Source organism: Pleurodeles waltl, chromosome 6 (assembly GCF_031143425.1).
Source record: "Pleurodeles waltl isolate 20211129_DDA chromosome 6, aPleWal1.hap1.20221129, whole genome shotgun sequence".
In the NCBI taxonomy this organism is placed as follows: domain Eukaryota; kingdom Metazoa; phylum Chordata; class Amphibia; order Caudata; family Salamandridae; genus Pleurodeles; species Pleurodeles waltl.
This window is the reverse complement of record NC_090445.1, coordinates 1516841070-1516856387: the sequence shown is the minus strand read 5'-3', so window position 1 is coordinate 1516856387 and position 15318 is coordinate 1516841070. Positions and strand designations below refer to the sequence as shown.

The following is a 15318-nucleotide window of genomic DNA, read 5'->3' as shown; positions in this document are numbered from 1 at the left end:
AGGGCACAAGTCCTTAAAAAAAAAAAAAAGTGAGGAACTAACCAAGTAACGCAGCATGCAAGTGACATGGTGCGTGACATCACAGTGGGTGGCATTGCAAATGGCATCACAACCCCTGACCTCACAGAAAGTGATATTACAATAAGTGACATCAGATTTTAAGACCTCAAGTTTAGAACGTTTATCACGAGTATATGTAGTGCGTTAAAATATAGTGCATTACAATATTCAGCAAATGAGATTTTGCATTGGATTTGTTACAAAAAAAGTGACGCAACCCTGATACAAAATTTAGACCTACATTTACACATTTGTTTTTTAAAACCCTGCCACAAAGAAATTGGCAACAAGGAGAAGTGTGGCAATAAATCTCTTTGGGATAATTGGTAACAAAGTCAGCATTTTAAAATATTTTATGGGGTTAAGGCACCTGCTGCAGACATCTTTGTGTGGCAAGTAGATTTCAGGCACTTATAATGGTAAGAGATCTCTAGAAGTTAACACATTTGCTGGAGAGATTTTTGTTTTGTCTAGTCCCAGTTTTGACTTAAAGTAACATATAGGGTTAATATGTCTCTTGCAAAGCACATCATGTAACATGCGGATGACAGATTTTTATTTTATGAAAATGGGTTCGAGGTTTACTGCTTTTAACACGAAGATCCTTTTGTTTACCTGCAGTTCTCAAATTGTGATCCTTCTAATTTAGCACAGTGAGCTATGAAGGACACGTGACTCCTACACTTTGTAACCCTCATGGTCTTATGTAACAACTTCTGTTCACTTATTTACATTTTTTATTGTCAATATATATGTGACTTGGGATGTCAGGTACTCTCATACTCTGCATTGGGATGAGTAGCACTATAGCTCTATGAAAGAAATAAAACAGAATAGTGGTATTTAAAGTATTTGTGTAAATATTGGGAAAGACATATGACATGTTTACAGTGCATGCATAAATCTTAATTACAGCGACTGAAAAAAAAAAGTCCAAAGCATGCCTCTCCTAAGTACCTGTGAAGTAATAAGCACTGTGGATTTGGTTCTCCTCCATTATATTTGCATCCAGGAGGTGGGGGGGGAGTGAGGGTGAGGCGGTGTAGATAGTTCCCAGGCACAGTACCCCAACAGAAAGAGACCTGATGCCCCCCTAAATTCAGCCTTTGTTTTAGGCCCAGCTGGAATCTAAAATAACAGAGCCCCCTCAGCTGCACATTGCTGCTCAGAACGAAAGCAGACAACGTGCAAGCTCTACTGAATGTGTCCCGGTGTCTGAAAATTACACCTGGACAAGTTTACCATATTTTTGTGGGGCCCAACTTCTTGTCAGGGTAGATGGTGTCCACCCTGGGAAAGGAGTGGGTAGATGTCTACCTGCATGTACCCTCGACTTATGCCCTAGAGAGAGCGCTTTAGAACCCTGGCAAGCACCAAACCTCCTTCACAGAGAGGTATCACTGTACACCATGGAAAAGTGCTTCAAGGTAATAGTGTTAATTTTCACTAGCCTACATTATGTAAATGGTGCTGTACTCTGATATCTCAGTCTTTGTGTGATGTCACATGGTGGAATCTTGTTGTGGTGATGACCATTTGGCATCCGGTTCTTGGAGTGTTTTCACAGTCTGGTTTTTGGTGCTTCGAGTAATGTCAAACTTTGGTATGAAGTTCGTGGAGTAAAGTGACAGACTGGCATCTAGTTTTTTTTAGTGACATCACCATCTGGGTCATGGAGTGATGTCACCATCTAGCATCTATTCCCTCAGGCCATATCATTTTAGAATCTAGAAGTTGAGTGGTGTCTGACACATCTGGTACATTGATTGATGTCAAAGTCTGGTATGAGTTTCGTATATTTGTATCAGTATTTGGCAGCTTCTTTTTGGAGTGATACACCACTCACGCATTTGGTTTACTGGAGTAATATGGCAGTCTGGCATCTAGTGTGAGAGGTCATATCTGCCTGTCGTCTAGATCTTGGAGGAATGTCAGTTCTAGCATCTTGTTCTTGGGGTAAGGTCAGCCTGCATCTAGCTCTAATGACCACTGTCTAGTATCTGTGTCTTGGAGTGATGTCCCCATATAGCATCTGGTCTCTTAGGCCATGTGGGCAGAGGCTCAGGTTCATGGGGTTGTTTAGGATTTTAAACCCACCTAATAAATACACTTTCCAATGAATAGTTGGATACATGTGTTTGCAGTCGGGTATGGTGAGCTGTCATTCAGATTTCACCAGGAGTTTTTACATTCATAGACAAAAAAGCACGCACTCACTCTCCCTCTCTCTTTTTCAAAAGTCCTCAAATATTCTGATTATTTTACAAAATATTGTGTTTGCTCTCACACAATGGTCCTACCAATTCACATTCCCCTCCGTTTCCACGCCCCTCTAAGCTCCTATCATGTGCCCTGCTTGTCGTATGTGTTTTAACATTATATGCTGGCATGATTTGTGGAAAATCTGAAGCTCACCCCCGCAATCTTATTTATAAAGCAACGCCCCTGCATGTAGGTCTGGCATCTAGGAGCTGATGTGAGGCCATATTGTGACATCTGGTTCCTGGATTGATATCTAGTCTGGTGTGGGGTGCTTGCTGTTATGTGAGAGTCTGATATCTGTTTTTTGGTGTGATGCCCCACTCTAGCCTACGGTTCCTGAACTAATGGAACAGTCTGTCATCAGATTCTTGTTGTCCTGTCTGTCTGGCATCTCGGTCTTAGAAAGCTGTCAGATCTGGCATTTGGTTTTTAAAGCGTGATATCACTCTGGAATCAGGTTCTTTTAGTGATGTCTCTGTTTAGCATCTGGTTCTTGGAATGATATCACAGTATGGCATTTTATTCTTGGGACTATGTCAGTCAGTCATCCATCTAGAAGTTTGAGTGATGCCTCTGCGACATCTGATTTCTAGATTGATGTCAACATATGGTCAGAGGTTCCTGGACTTATGCAAGAGTTTGATATTGATTATTGGAGTGATTCCACTCTGCATCCGGTTCTTGAATGATTTTTTTATATGGTCAGGTCTGTGGATTAAAGTCACAGTATCACATCTGATTTTAGGGGATATGGTATAGCTTTTATCAGGTTCCTAGAATCGCACTAGCAAGATATCCGGTACCTGGGTACCAGTATCACAGCCTGATGTAGAGTTCTTGAGATGCAGGGTTTCCGCGATAGTTACATTCTTGCCTCGGGTTCCAGAAGTGATGTCACAATTTGCTTAATGGCATCATACCAGACCCTGTGCTGTCACCCATTTGGCGGTATTCAGATTGTGGCATCATTCGAGCTGCGCCACTGGTTTAAGGCTAGCATGGCTGATGAGGGTTGATAACCCGAAACCAGTCCCAGGATGCTTGTTTCCAGTCCATGGAGGACCTGACTTCCCTGTTCAGGCTGGACTGTTCCCATGGGGAGCAGGGTCAAGACTGATTTGCATATTGCTGGGTCCAAACTGGCGAGCACAATAACAATGGATTAAACCCAGATCTGTGCCTTGGGGTGAGTGTTTGAAAAGTATCTACACTCTTAAATCATTTTATTTTGTTGTTTTGCTATCATCCCAGTAATCTCATGTTAATTGGCTGCGGCTGCAGGTCTTGTCGTTTTTTTGACATGGGAGGAGTATAGCAACTTACTGAAAAGGAATACGAAAATAGATGAAAGTCTTGTATGAGATAACTGAAGGTAGGACGAGATGCGTTGCTAGCCCTTGTTAATGAAGGCAGTTATGCTATACAGGCGTGCATACCAACCCTTTTCATTATAGCACTTCATATGCAATTTTTCCCTTGAGCGCTGTAAATGACAGATGAATGTTATTTAATGTATCACTATTACCCAATTTACTTGTGCTGAACTAGTAACAACAGTCTTCTCCCCCCCGCAGCCTTTTGTTATTCGTTGACGAAGCAGATGCATTCCTAAGGAAGAGGTCCACGGTGAGTGCAGTTCATTCCCTTCCTGTTATGGTGTGGGGGTAGGGGGATTACTCTGGCTCCCCTTGCCTTGTTTCATCCCTGTTAGCTTCTCCACGGAGGGTGCGGTGCATTTCAAAGCGCAGCTGCAGTCCGCCCAGATAATCAAGTGTCTTGGCATGTGAAAAAAAAATAGCTTCTTGCAGCTGCTGAGACCGAACAGCTCACTTAGAAAATTACTGGTAAAAGCGACAATTTGCAGTAAAAGTGTGAGAGATGCGGAGGGCCCTACCTCTACTCGCAAGTGGGAATATGGAGTAAAATTATATAACAATAGACAGGCATTGGGAGGTGGTCACGCGCACATTCTTTCTCAGAGCTCAGCTGTAATTGAAAATACATAAACGCATTTATTCATTTGCTTCTGTGTCCGCTTTTTCCTCTGTAAATCCATGGCAAATCTCAGAGGCTCTTAAACTGTGCTAACGCCAGTTGTTTGGGGGAGAGGACCCTACCGAGGAGACAGATATGGCACTGCGAACTCGCAGGCAGTGAGATTAACATAAAGGAGGAACAGAGTTTACCGTGGTTAGCAGCACCTGCCCAATGCCGTGGCTTTAGGGGCGTGAAAATATAATAATCTTTGACAACGCAAATAGGTCTTGCCTGTTTGAGAGCTATTGGCTTTGCCACGAACTTTTAGCCAAGTTTTACAGCAGCGTTGATGCTGTCCAGCTTGGCTAAAAGTTGGTAGTGTAGTGTGGAGGAGAGAGGCATTGTGTGGCGTGGCATAGAGTGGAGTGGAGTGGAGTGGAGGGATGTAGAGTAGTACAGTTGTGGGTGTAAGTTAAACTGTGATAGAGGCGGCAGATAAGGTGAAAGTAACATGTATGAATCTGTTTGCCAGTGTTAAAAGTAGTAAAGCGCATTGCACATTACGGAATAATACCGAAACGCTTATATACATTTTTTTAAAAAAAATAGTGTTGCTTAAAGACAAAAAACAAAGGCACTTGGTCCATGAAAGGAAGGGAAACCATAAGCTGCCAAAAGATTGCCAATAAGTCACAATGAAAACAACTAATTTTATGCTCTGGGTGGATTGTAAGCCCACTGAATTATAAACAATACGCCTCGCAGCACAACACGTGCTGGATAGTCAAGACTTGGCAAGCATTTGCAATGCTATTAGCCTTGCATTTGTGAAAGTTAGAGCTCTTGGCGTTGAAAATGACAATGTTTTTTACTTATGTTTTTTTTGTATGCAGTGGAGTGATTATATTTGCAAACAGCTATTGCCATTCGTATGACCTTGCAGCACTGAAGAACCAGAAAATAGGAAATAGGTTATGAGGGAGGGGAGAAAAGAGTAGTATGCTGGCTGGAAAAAAAACATCATTATGGAAAATGCAAACACTCATAGGGAATGCAAGATTACGTAAAGCTTGTGAAATGTAAGCAGGAACAACATGGTTACCTTAACGCTTTTACACTTATTATTCAGAAATTAATTCGTTTTTTTTTTTTTGTCCGAAAAGGTAAGGGCCCGGAAGGGGCTAGTTTCAGTATCCACTGCTTATATCCTTACAAAACGTAAGCTGTATGGTTTAAAAAGACCACATCCTTGAACACAGAGCTGCAGTGCACGTTTTATAAACTAAAATGAGGAAAACAGCTGATAAGGATCATGTTAATCGTTTTACACTATACACATCAACCAGGTATTGCAGTACCTTGGGAATGATGCACTTCCACCATCCGGGGAAAACAATGAGGGGTTATTTACAAGCCCCTTGCACTGCTGGTGTGTCACTTTTAATATGGGAAAAAGGGACATACCAGCGGCGCAAGGGGCTTGTAAATAAGCACCAGTGCTGTTCAAAGAAAGAGGAGAAAATTAAAGCGTTTCCCTGGCAAACTCTGTAAAGTGGCCGTAATGTGTGAGGTTGTGATTAAAACCAATCTTCCCATTTTGCGACCACTCTGTTTTCCTGTATTTTGAGCCTTTTTTTCTCTCTGTCCTGAGGCTGCACTTTGGAATAGAAGAATATCAGAAAAAAACATTTGCAGCCAGAGTATTTCTTTCTTTTTTGGATCCTTTTCACAGGGTAACCAGTAAAGGAAAGGAAAGAGAGGGTAAGAGCCGTTTGTTGAAGTCCTGGTTTTCACAAGTGAGGAGGAGCAAGATTGAGAAAGAGTGAATAAGCGGAAGAGGAAGAGAGGGGCTGGCAGATGCCAGCCCACAGCAGAAGTGAACACTGTGTGGAGGTGGGCAGTGTGAGATGAGTGTGGTGAGGGGGGTGGGGTTCATCATATTCAGAAAGGGGCCCATACACCGTGGTGAGGTAGATAAATCCTTGCAATTGGTTGGTTTTATTGCGAGTGGACCAAAGACGTGCTGAGGAGTAAACTTAAACGACATAAACTGCAGTATCCCAGAAATGGTGCACTTCTTCCTAGGCTTGGCCTAAAAAGGAAGAAGAATAGTCTCTGTTTTGTCAGCTCATTCTACCTTTCTGAAGGGCGGCAAAGGATTTAGTGCCTCTGTTGTCCTTGCATTGCCCAGTGGTTGGTGTAGGAGGGGGAATTTATTTACTGCACCATTTTCCCCTCTTCCTTGCTCAAGGTGCGAAGTAAAGACCGGGGGAACCTAGTTGCTGTCCATTGTTCTGTTGGTATTTGCTAGAAGGACACTGGATGGCAGTTTGCTGCCTTGGGCATCCTCCATAGAATGAGGATGGACGAGAACCAGCATGGCTAGATCACTGCTTAGTACCCTGATCATAATTGCAAGCAGTGTACTGCAGCAGCTGTGAGACCTCCCTCCTATATATATATATATTTCTTTTGTGTGCTTTTTGAGCGACAGTCTCCTTTGCATCTTTTGTTAAACAGATACACAAAACGCTCCTGGGACAATGTCAGATTGGGGGATTCTTGGTAACAAAACCCACCTGCTTTTCACTTGGAGAGGGTGGTGTTGTCTGGGGAACAAGGAATATGTCCGCACTCTTGAGTAACGTGGTGGCATAATGAATCCATCACCTTGGGAAGGGCAGATGGTGGTGGCATGAAATACCCATTCCACACTTTAGAAAGTTGTTCTATCAGGTGGTAAAAAAAAAAAAAACACACGAGGTGATATAGCCCTCCATCTTTGGGAAGTGTGGGAGAGGGAGAACAAAAGCCTCTGTGCATAAACAAGGCAAGGAGGTATGAAGAAAGACATTACCCCTCCTGTCGTTTGGCATGTGGCAAGCATAAACCCTTTTGCCTATAGCAAGAATGGGGAAAGGGGCTATAAATAAACCCCTGTCTCTGGGCCCCATGGGGGGCACAAAGTTCTCATACTTTTTGCAGCGCAGTGGAGGGCAGGGCCTTTTCCCGCCCCTAGGCAAGTTAAGGAGCAAAATGCAGACCACCATTCTTGGGTGAGGCAGGATGGGGAGGAAATGCCCCACCCAACCTTTGCCAAATGAGGCGAGTGCTATATTATCAATAATACTTGGGGTCACAAAAAGTCCCATTTCTGCTTGGGACAATTAATGATCTCTAATGGTCTAATGGTTGAACCTCATTATTGCTGCGGCCATTGTTATTACTCACCCCCAGGCATGTTCATTACTACACGGTGTCATTGATGCTCATTAATTACTGTGACTAAAGACTCTTGGTGCCAAAGTGTTTTTAATCCTTTTCATTTAGTGTCCTCATTGTTTTTCGTTTCTGAAAGAACTGGCCATACTCTGTTTTGGTTGGCCATGTTGTTACTCCTTGCCAACACACATTGGGTGTTCTTACAGTCTGATAACATTTAGCCTCTTTGAGGCGCCTCAGCACCACAAGACATTACCACCCTCATTGTCCTCTGTACATATATATGTATTATAAAAGAATGCCCATTATGATCCTGCACCACTGCTGCTTTAACGTCCACGGTACTGTCTCGACTTCCGGTCGCCTGGTATGGATCAGGCCTCCATAACTGAATACTATGTTTGAGTTTTTCAGGCGAGCCCTCGTCCGCTGGAGTGCCTTTGAACCCATGGGTCATTTGAGGTTTCCCTGCAGACTACAGCGGACTGGTCTTCCCAAGCGCCATTTGCACCTTTCTTGCTGCAATTTACACTGTTGGTCCCGACTACTCAGATGTTGGCACCGACACCGGCTCCATCAAGGTCTTTGCAGTCCTGGTCATGTTTCTGACGCAATTGAAGCAAATACTGACTCCAGAACCGGCCCCTGGTACTTCACAACGTCTAGGGGCTATTCAGACATCTAAAAGGGAGGCCTAGCTCGTCGTGGAAGAGAACCAATATAAAGAAGAGTTACTCCTTATATGACTTCTTTGTCAGATTCAGACACATGAGGAAGGCAAGAGACCCTTGTGATGTCCCTTAAGGTTTCCAAGACCTTGCAGATGCCAGTGGGCCCAATAAATTGCCTGAGCTGGAATTCATGGACCCTTTGAGCCCTCTCCCCACATGGGAGGCCTTTTATCATAGGGTGATAAGAAAAGCGACAAACTGTGGATTTTTTCTTTTCTTTGCCTTGTGGAAACCAGGGCCAATATTTAACAGGGTGCTGCAGGCTATACCTTATTTAGCAGAACATCTGCTCCCTTTTAATTTAATGAAGACCTATTATATCCTGTTCTTTCCGCCTGGATCAAGCATTCACCTACATCACCTGTAAACAGGACTGCAGCCTGAAGATACAGCCTTCTCTAGGTGATTCCAGGTTTCTCTTTGAGCACTCTCTCAACACCCTTCACCTGAAAGTCTTTAGGCGTCCTTGAAATTAGTCAGCAACTTCCTGTCAGCACCAGCTGATACAGAATCACTAAGAACGGAAGCCCAGTCCAAAACATGTTTTCACTGCTTGGGTGCCTAGCTCTAAAATCACTTAATGCAACATGTCTCATAGGTCATAAACAAGTTTATCCTTGCTTTTTGGGACATGGCTTGTTTCATCCCACCGAAAGTTCCAGATTATTTTCAGTCACATTTCATGGGCATTGTACAGGATCAATGGATCCTCTGAGCCTGGCCATTCAATTGGGCCTTACTAGTGAAGACTCCATCGCCAGAGCAAATGAGACATTAGTGGCTGTGTATCGGTATGCATGGCCCCAGACATCAGCATAAACACACCATGAGGAAATCTTGTGATGTTGTGGCAAATTGCTACATGATGAGCACTAACGTCTGTCATAAAGTGGTCAAAAAGTCCTGTGCTGACCGTTACGTGGATAAAATTGAGAAAAATGACAGTCCCTCCAAAGAAATCTATGCCATAGTCCAAAACATGCCTAAGCATGAGGCTATCTCAGGTCTTGTTGAAGAGTCAGACAAATGTGATAGTCTTGCTGATCATCTTATTTAAAAAGTTAACTAAGTTAACATCAATGCCCATTTTCCCTGTGATATCCTTACGTCTAATGTCAGGATCCCCTGATGACCTTATGAAACCAGATCTGATGCTTAAAGCAGAGGAGGTTCTCATTCCCATCTTTGTAATTTTAGCTAATCGTTAGATGTCCACTGCTGTGGTGGGAACTGCTTGGAATAAGTCATTCCACTTTAAAAAAAAAAAAAAAAAAAAACACACTTGACCTCGCCCGAACATTATGGTCTCGCTCTCGCTCGCTCACTCTCTCTCGCTCGCACTCTCTCTCGCTCACTCTCTCTTACTCTCGCTCTCTCTTACTCTCGCTCTCTCTCTCTCACTCTCTCTTGCTCTCAGGCCTTGTGAACAATTGCTAATGAGGGCAATTCTGCAGCGCATACTTTATTAGATTTAAGCACTGTTCTGATAAGGAGTCCCATGGGTGGCTCCTGCGGCGGTTACTCAGATTGCGGTCCTAGGCAAAGCATGGGCTTTGTTCGCCTCATTTTTAAAATATCTATTATTTCAGGTGATATCTCCACCCTTTAAAACTACCAAGCAGACTTTAGAGTATGGCATGCCGCAATGCTCAACCCCAAGTCCCATCCTTTTTAGTATTTATGTAAAGTCATTGGCTGATGTGGTGAAATCTTTTGGGATTTCACTGATATCCTATACAGGCAATAGCCAGCTTATTATATCATTGTCTGCGGCTCCATAGATGACGCTGTCTGTTTTAATAACTATATGATAGCCATTGCCGACTGGATGCATGCTAACTGTTTGAAGTTAAATGACAACAAACCGAGATTCTTTTGCTTGGGAAATACTCGCAAGAGTGGCTCGACCGCGGGTGGCCTATTGTGTTATGGTCTCCTCCTGAGCCCAAATTTGCAGTTAAAAATGTGGGTGTTTGATTACTTGTTATCTTTTCAGCCACATGTCAATGCATTGACTTCTTTATGCTTTGGCACCTTAAGAAGCTTTAAAACTATTATCTGATAGAGGCATCTAGTTGCAGTTTCCTTCCCTTAGAATTTCACCAGGCCTCCGTCTGGATCCAGAGATTTTTCTATAGCAGTACCCCTGCGTGCCATTCTGCTTCCGTTGTCCATGCTAGACAGAACATTGCTGGTCCTGTATAGGCGACAACCCAGAGCTCTGATGTCAGTCTTTTTCTTTCTGCACCAGCCAGCTCTGATCCAGAGAGAGATACCCTGCAGTAATTTTCTGACTGGCCTTTTTCAACTTTTTGTCAGTTATTTTGTGTTTTACAAGTCTTGGTGCTTCGTGGATGGCTTCTGGAAAGACTGGGATCAAGCCCTGCGGATCCTGTCATATGGGGACGTTTGACATGGATCCCTTTGGTGTTTGGAGCGCAACCATTACCCAAAGTCGTGCTCTGAGTGTCTGGCCATGCATCCGAAGGGTTTGAGGGAGCAGTCCCGGAAGTTGATGGTGGCCCAACGCTTGACTCCCTGTAAGTTGAGGTCCTGGTAGAGAGGAAGGTCCCGGGAGCGGTTGCAGAGTCCCCATCGTCGTAGTCCCACTCCAAGCCCTCTGGACGATCGGGTAAGTCAAGGCACAAGAAGAAGTCAAAGAAAGCGAAACTTCTTTGGCTTCACCCTGTCCGTCGGCAGACAAGCTGTGGGAGTGTCGTTGTTCTAGGCCTGCAACTGGGCTGACTCCACGTCTCCCAGAGTTTCCGGGAACCAGAGTGACCCCCTGCCTAGTTAAAAAAAAGAAAAACATTAGGATGCTATGCGCCTCATTTTTAGGCAGTGCACCAGCATTGGAGTGCCCTGGGTCCTGCGGAGTCGGAAGGGGCCACACCGGCAGCTTCGGCCTTAGCTCAGAGGGGCACCCATGGATCCAGGGTGGCACCGGCCGCACCATCGCAACCTTCCTCGAGGCCGGTGCTGACGCTCCTCATCCTCATTGCTAACTCTGACATGGAGCCGGCTGGGTGTCTTACGACTTTGACGCCGAATGGAGTTGTGCCTCCTATGTCGGATCCTAAGCCTGTTCCTTATGGGCTAGGGTACAGTGAGGGATGGGAAAGGTTGCTGTACCCTTTAAAATACCATCTTTAAGACCCTTTGGACTGTTGTGCGGACTTGGGTGAAGCCAGAGGGCTGAAGACCTCCCCAGATACTGGCATGCTTTCTCCTCTTACTGGGGCTTAGGAGGAGGGTGCTTCCTACTCTGGTGGTGGTGCGAAGAGCAGCTGAGGTTGTTCACCTTGAGCTGCCTTTGGTGGCAGTCAGTACTAAACTCCTGACAGAGGTGCTTCAGCCAGGAGCTTCATCCTCATAACCCCTGTTCCCTTTCTATGAAGTACTTAGAAATGTCCTACTGGGTACCTGGTCCAAACCCAGCACGGGTGCTCCTGTGAATAGGACAATTGCCTTCCGCCATGACCCTGCTCGGGGAGACCCAAGTTTCCCCTGAGAGCTTGGTTATCCAAGTCTCCACTTCCCAGGGCGCATTCCCTTCCACACCCCATGCTAGGGAATCAAAGAGGCTGGGCACACTTGGGAAGATGATGTTTTCTTCCGCCAGCCTGCCATTGCGGTCTCTGAGCACCACATGCCTTTTGGGCCGTTATTACGGCTGCGCAAGTACTACCAAAAGGTCCCTGTGAAAGCCCGGGCTGTAGTATTCCAAGCAGTTGTGGGCTGGACATGACTAACACACTAGGCAGAGCACTTGCATCAACAGTGGCTCTTGGGCATCACGCCTGGTGGAGGACGTCTGGCTTTTTGGGGGATGTCCAAGCAAATCTTATGGACGTGCCCTCTGACACCCGTCTCTTTGGAGAAAAAGCAGACTATGCTATGGCCGGATCCTTGGGCCTCCCAGCGGCCCCTCATCCCCATCAGTCTGCTTTTCACCCCTTTCGTGGCTGCTCTCTCTGCTGGCAGTCCATCACGTCAGACAGGTGGATTTTGCAGATAGTCCGATACCCCCTCCATCCATGCCACCATCCTACATTCGGACGACAAAGGATCACTTGCCAGTTCTCCGGGAGGAAGTTAGAGCTCTCTTGGCCAAGGGAGTCATAGAGAGTGTCCCTGTTCACCGTGCTCCCATTTGTCCTTACCAGCACCCCTTAGGTGTTCACTAAGGTGATGGTTGTGGTCGCAGCTCATTTGCGCAGGTCAGGGGGTTTCAGTCTTCCCCTTACTTCGACGACTCTCTGGTGAAGGCGGGCTCACCCCAGGCTGTTGTCTTCCACCCCCAGACTACGGAAGACCTGCATTCACTGGGGTTCACTGTAAATATGCTGAAGTCAAACCTGACTCCCTCTTAGACGCTCCCGTTCAACAGGTCTTTTCTGGACACAGTGCACTTTCGGGCTTATCCTCCCAAGCAGCGAGTCCAGGATATTCAGGCTATGATACTGATGTTTTCAGCCTCTAGTCTGGTTTTTGATGAGAATGAGACTGAGGCTATTGGGCCTCATGGCCTCCTGCATCTTGTCGGTGAATCATGCCAGATGGCATATTTGGGCTCTGCAGTGGGACCTGAATTTCTGGTGGGGTAGCGTCAGGGGAATCTCTCCGACATGCTCCAGATCTCAGAGGGTACTGCGCGAGATCTGTGGTGGTGGCCGACAAACTGCCTTGGTTAGATCTGTTCACCTCCGCAAAGAATGTGCAATGTCCGTATTATTATCGCTTGGTGACGCTTTTCGTCTCAAGTGCAACTGAGGCCTCCTGTACACCTTTCCATTCTGATCCACACAACAGGGCTATGTGCCTGTTACGATCCGTGCGGCAACTGTGATGCGTTTTGTTGTAGCAAACACCTAAAGCTCACTTCTAAGGGTCTAGGAGTAGGGTGGCACCACTTGGCAGGACAGATTCAGATGGCTGAGTCCAGGTATAGATGTAGGTTGGTTAGAAGTCTTGTATGTCCCTGAGACTTCAGTGAGGCGACCAGTCACCTGGCTCTTGGAGTCACTCTGGGTCCTGGGTTGGAGAGATGCAGGTCCAGTATTTCCACTCATGCAAGAGGGCAGCAGATCCGCACAGCAGAGTAGCAGTCTAGCAGAGTGGTAAACCTTGTAGCAGCAGCACAGCTGTCCTTTTTTTATGGCAGTGTCCACATTTACAGATTTGTACTGAGTTGGTGATGTCAGAGGTCCAGTACTTATGTGTCCCTTTGAAGTAGGGAGACTTCAAAGAGATGTATTTGACGTGCACAGAGTTCCTGCCCTTCCTGTCCTGGTTCCAGACTAACTACAGGGGGGTATGCATCCATTTGTGTGTGGAAAGAACACAGCCTGTGCAGGTGTAAGTGAGGCTGTGTCCAGCTCCTCCCTCCCATCCTGCCCAGCATGGCCCATCAGGACATAGATGGCCGATCAAGCCACACTTAATCTTCCTTTGTGTGTAGCGGCCTATGGGGCAATACCAAAAATCCATCTGTCCTACACACCAGACATTTGATCAGAGACACCAAAATGGCTAAGGCAAGAAAATGGCAACATTCTAATAGTGTCATTTTCAGAATTTCAGTTTAAAATCTGACATCACCAGAAGTTGTGATTTTAAACTGTGATTCCAGAGATACCAAACTCAAAAAAATTATCTTTTCCAGACACTTATAAGATACAATAAGTTAATCCCATTGTTAACCTGTGGGAGAGATAGGCCTTGCAGTTGTGAAAAACAAATGTCAAGAGTTTTTCACTACCAGGACATGTAAATCTAAAAGAGACATGTCCTACTCTCTTTAAATACACTGCACCCTGCTCTTGGGACTGCTTAGGGCCTACACTAGGGTTTGATTTTATATGTATTAAAAAGGAAGGTTTTGGCCTGGCAAAAGCGTTAATTTGCCAGGTCAACATGGCAGCTCCAAACTGTGCACGCAGGCTCTGTAGTGACAGGCCTGAATCATGTTTAAAGGGACGCTTAAGTGGGTGTCGCAGTCAGTGCCGCAGGTCCACTAGTAGCATTTAATTTACAGACACTGGGCACATGCAGTGCACTTTACTGGGGACTTATAAATTAACTAAATATGCCAATTGGGAGATCAGCCAATGTCACCACGTTGTAAGGAAAGAGCACAAGCACTTTAGCACTGGTTAGCAGTGCTAAAGTGTGCAGAATCCTAAGGCCAGCAGAATCAAAGACAGCAAAACAGGAGGTCTGAAGGCAAAAAGTCAGAGGTAAACCACACCAAAGATTCCAGGTCTATCAATTAGGTGCAGAGATACTTAGGGAACACATTTTGGTTGAAGTGGAACTTTCCTCTTAACTATGCATTTATTCTCATACTCTTGATTGCTTGAGTTTTGAGGAAGATCTGGCAGGACCGAGCCCAGGTCATCTTGGTGCCTCAGCATTGACTGAGTAGGGTGTGTTACCAGACCTTCTGCAACTCTCCCAGAGTTGCCCGTTCCATCTTCCTCTCAGGGTGGATAGTCTCTCCCAGTTGGAAGGGTGGGACCTCCACCTGAATCTCCAGAGTTTACACCCTCAAGCATGGAGACTGAGTGGTGTCACTTGCTGGCCTTCCAGCTGTCTGATGATGTGTTGGTTGTGATCTTATCTGCTCTTCATTGCTCAACCAAATCTGTTTACTCTAAGAGGTGACATAGGTTTGAGACTTGATGCAGACTTGATGCACAGCTCACCAGACTGACCCCAGAAAATCATGGCTGTCCAGTTCTCTCCAATTCACACTTTCTGTGGCTCAGGATGGATGTGCCATGGGTGTGGTAATGGGGTACCTAGAGTCCTTGTTTGCTTTCCTTTGCTTCCTGGACTAAGTCTTCCTTCTTAAGGCCCCCATTGTGTTAAGGTTCTTGAAAGGTCTGACCAACATGTTTCCTTCCACTCCATTTATTATGCTCCAGTGATTGAGGGCTGAGGTGAAGAAAGCTGTTGTGTACAATTAAGTGAACCAGAAAATGAACACCACGATAAGTAAAAAAAAAAAAAAAAAGGAGATAGGAGATGAAAGGTGTCAAATGTGGTGAGTGGAAATGTGGGA

The 15318-nt window shown here is 45.4% G+C and overlaps 1 protein-coding gene across 1 annotated transcript in view; it reads left to right on the top strand.

Moving 5' to 3' along the window:
• Window positions 1–15318, top strand: part of LOC138301028 (ATPase family AAA domain-containing protein 3-A) — a 360997-nt gene that overhangs the window by 228585 nt on the left and 117094 nt on the right. The window contains exon 12 of the mRNA XM_069241050.1: window positions 3897–3948. Within this exon, the coding sequence (XP_069097151.1) occupies window positions 3897–3948 (52 nt within the window). The remainder of the gene's footprint in view (window positions 1–3896; window positions 3949–15318) is intronic.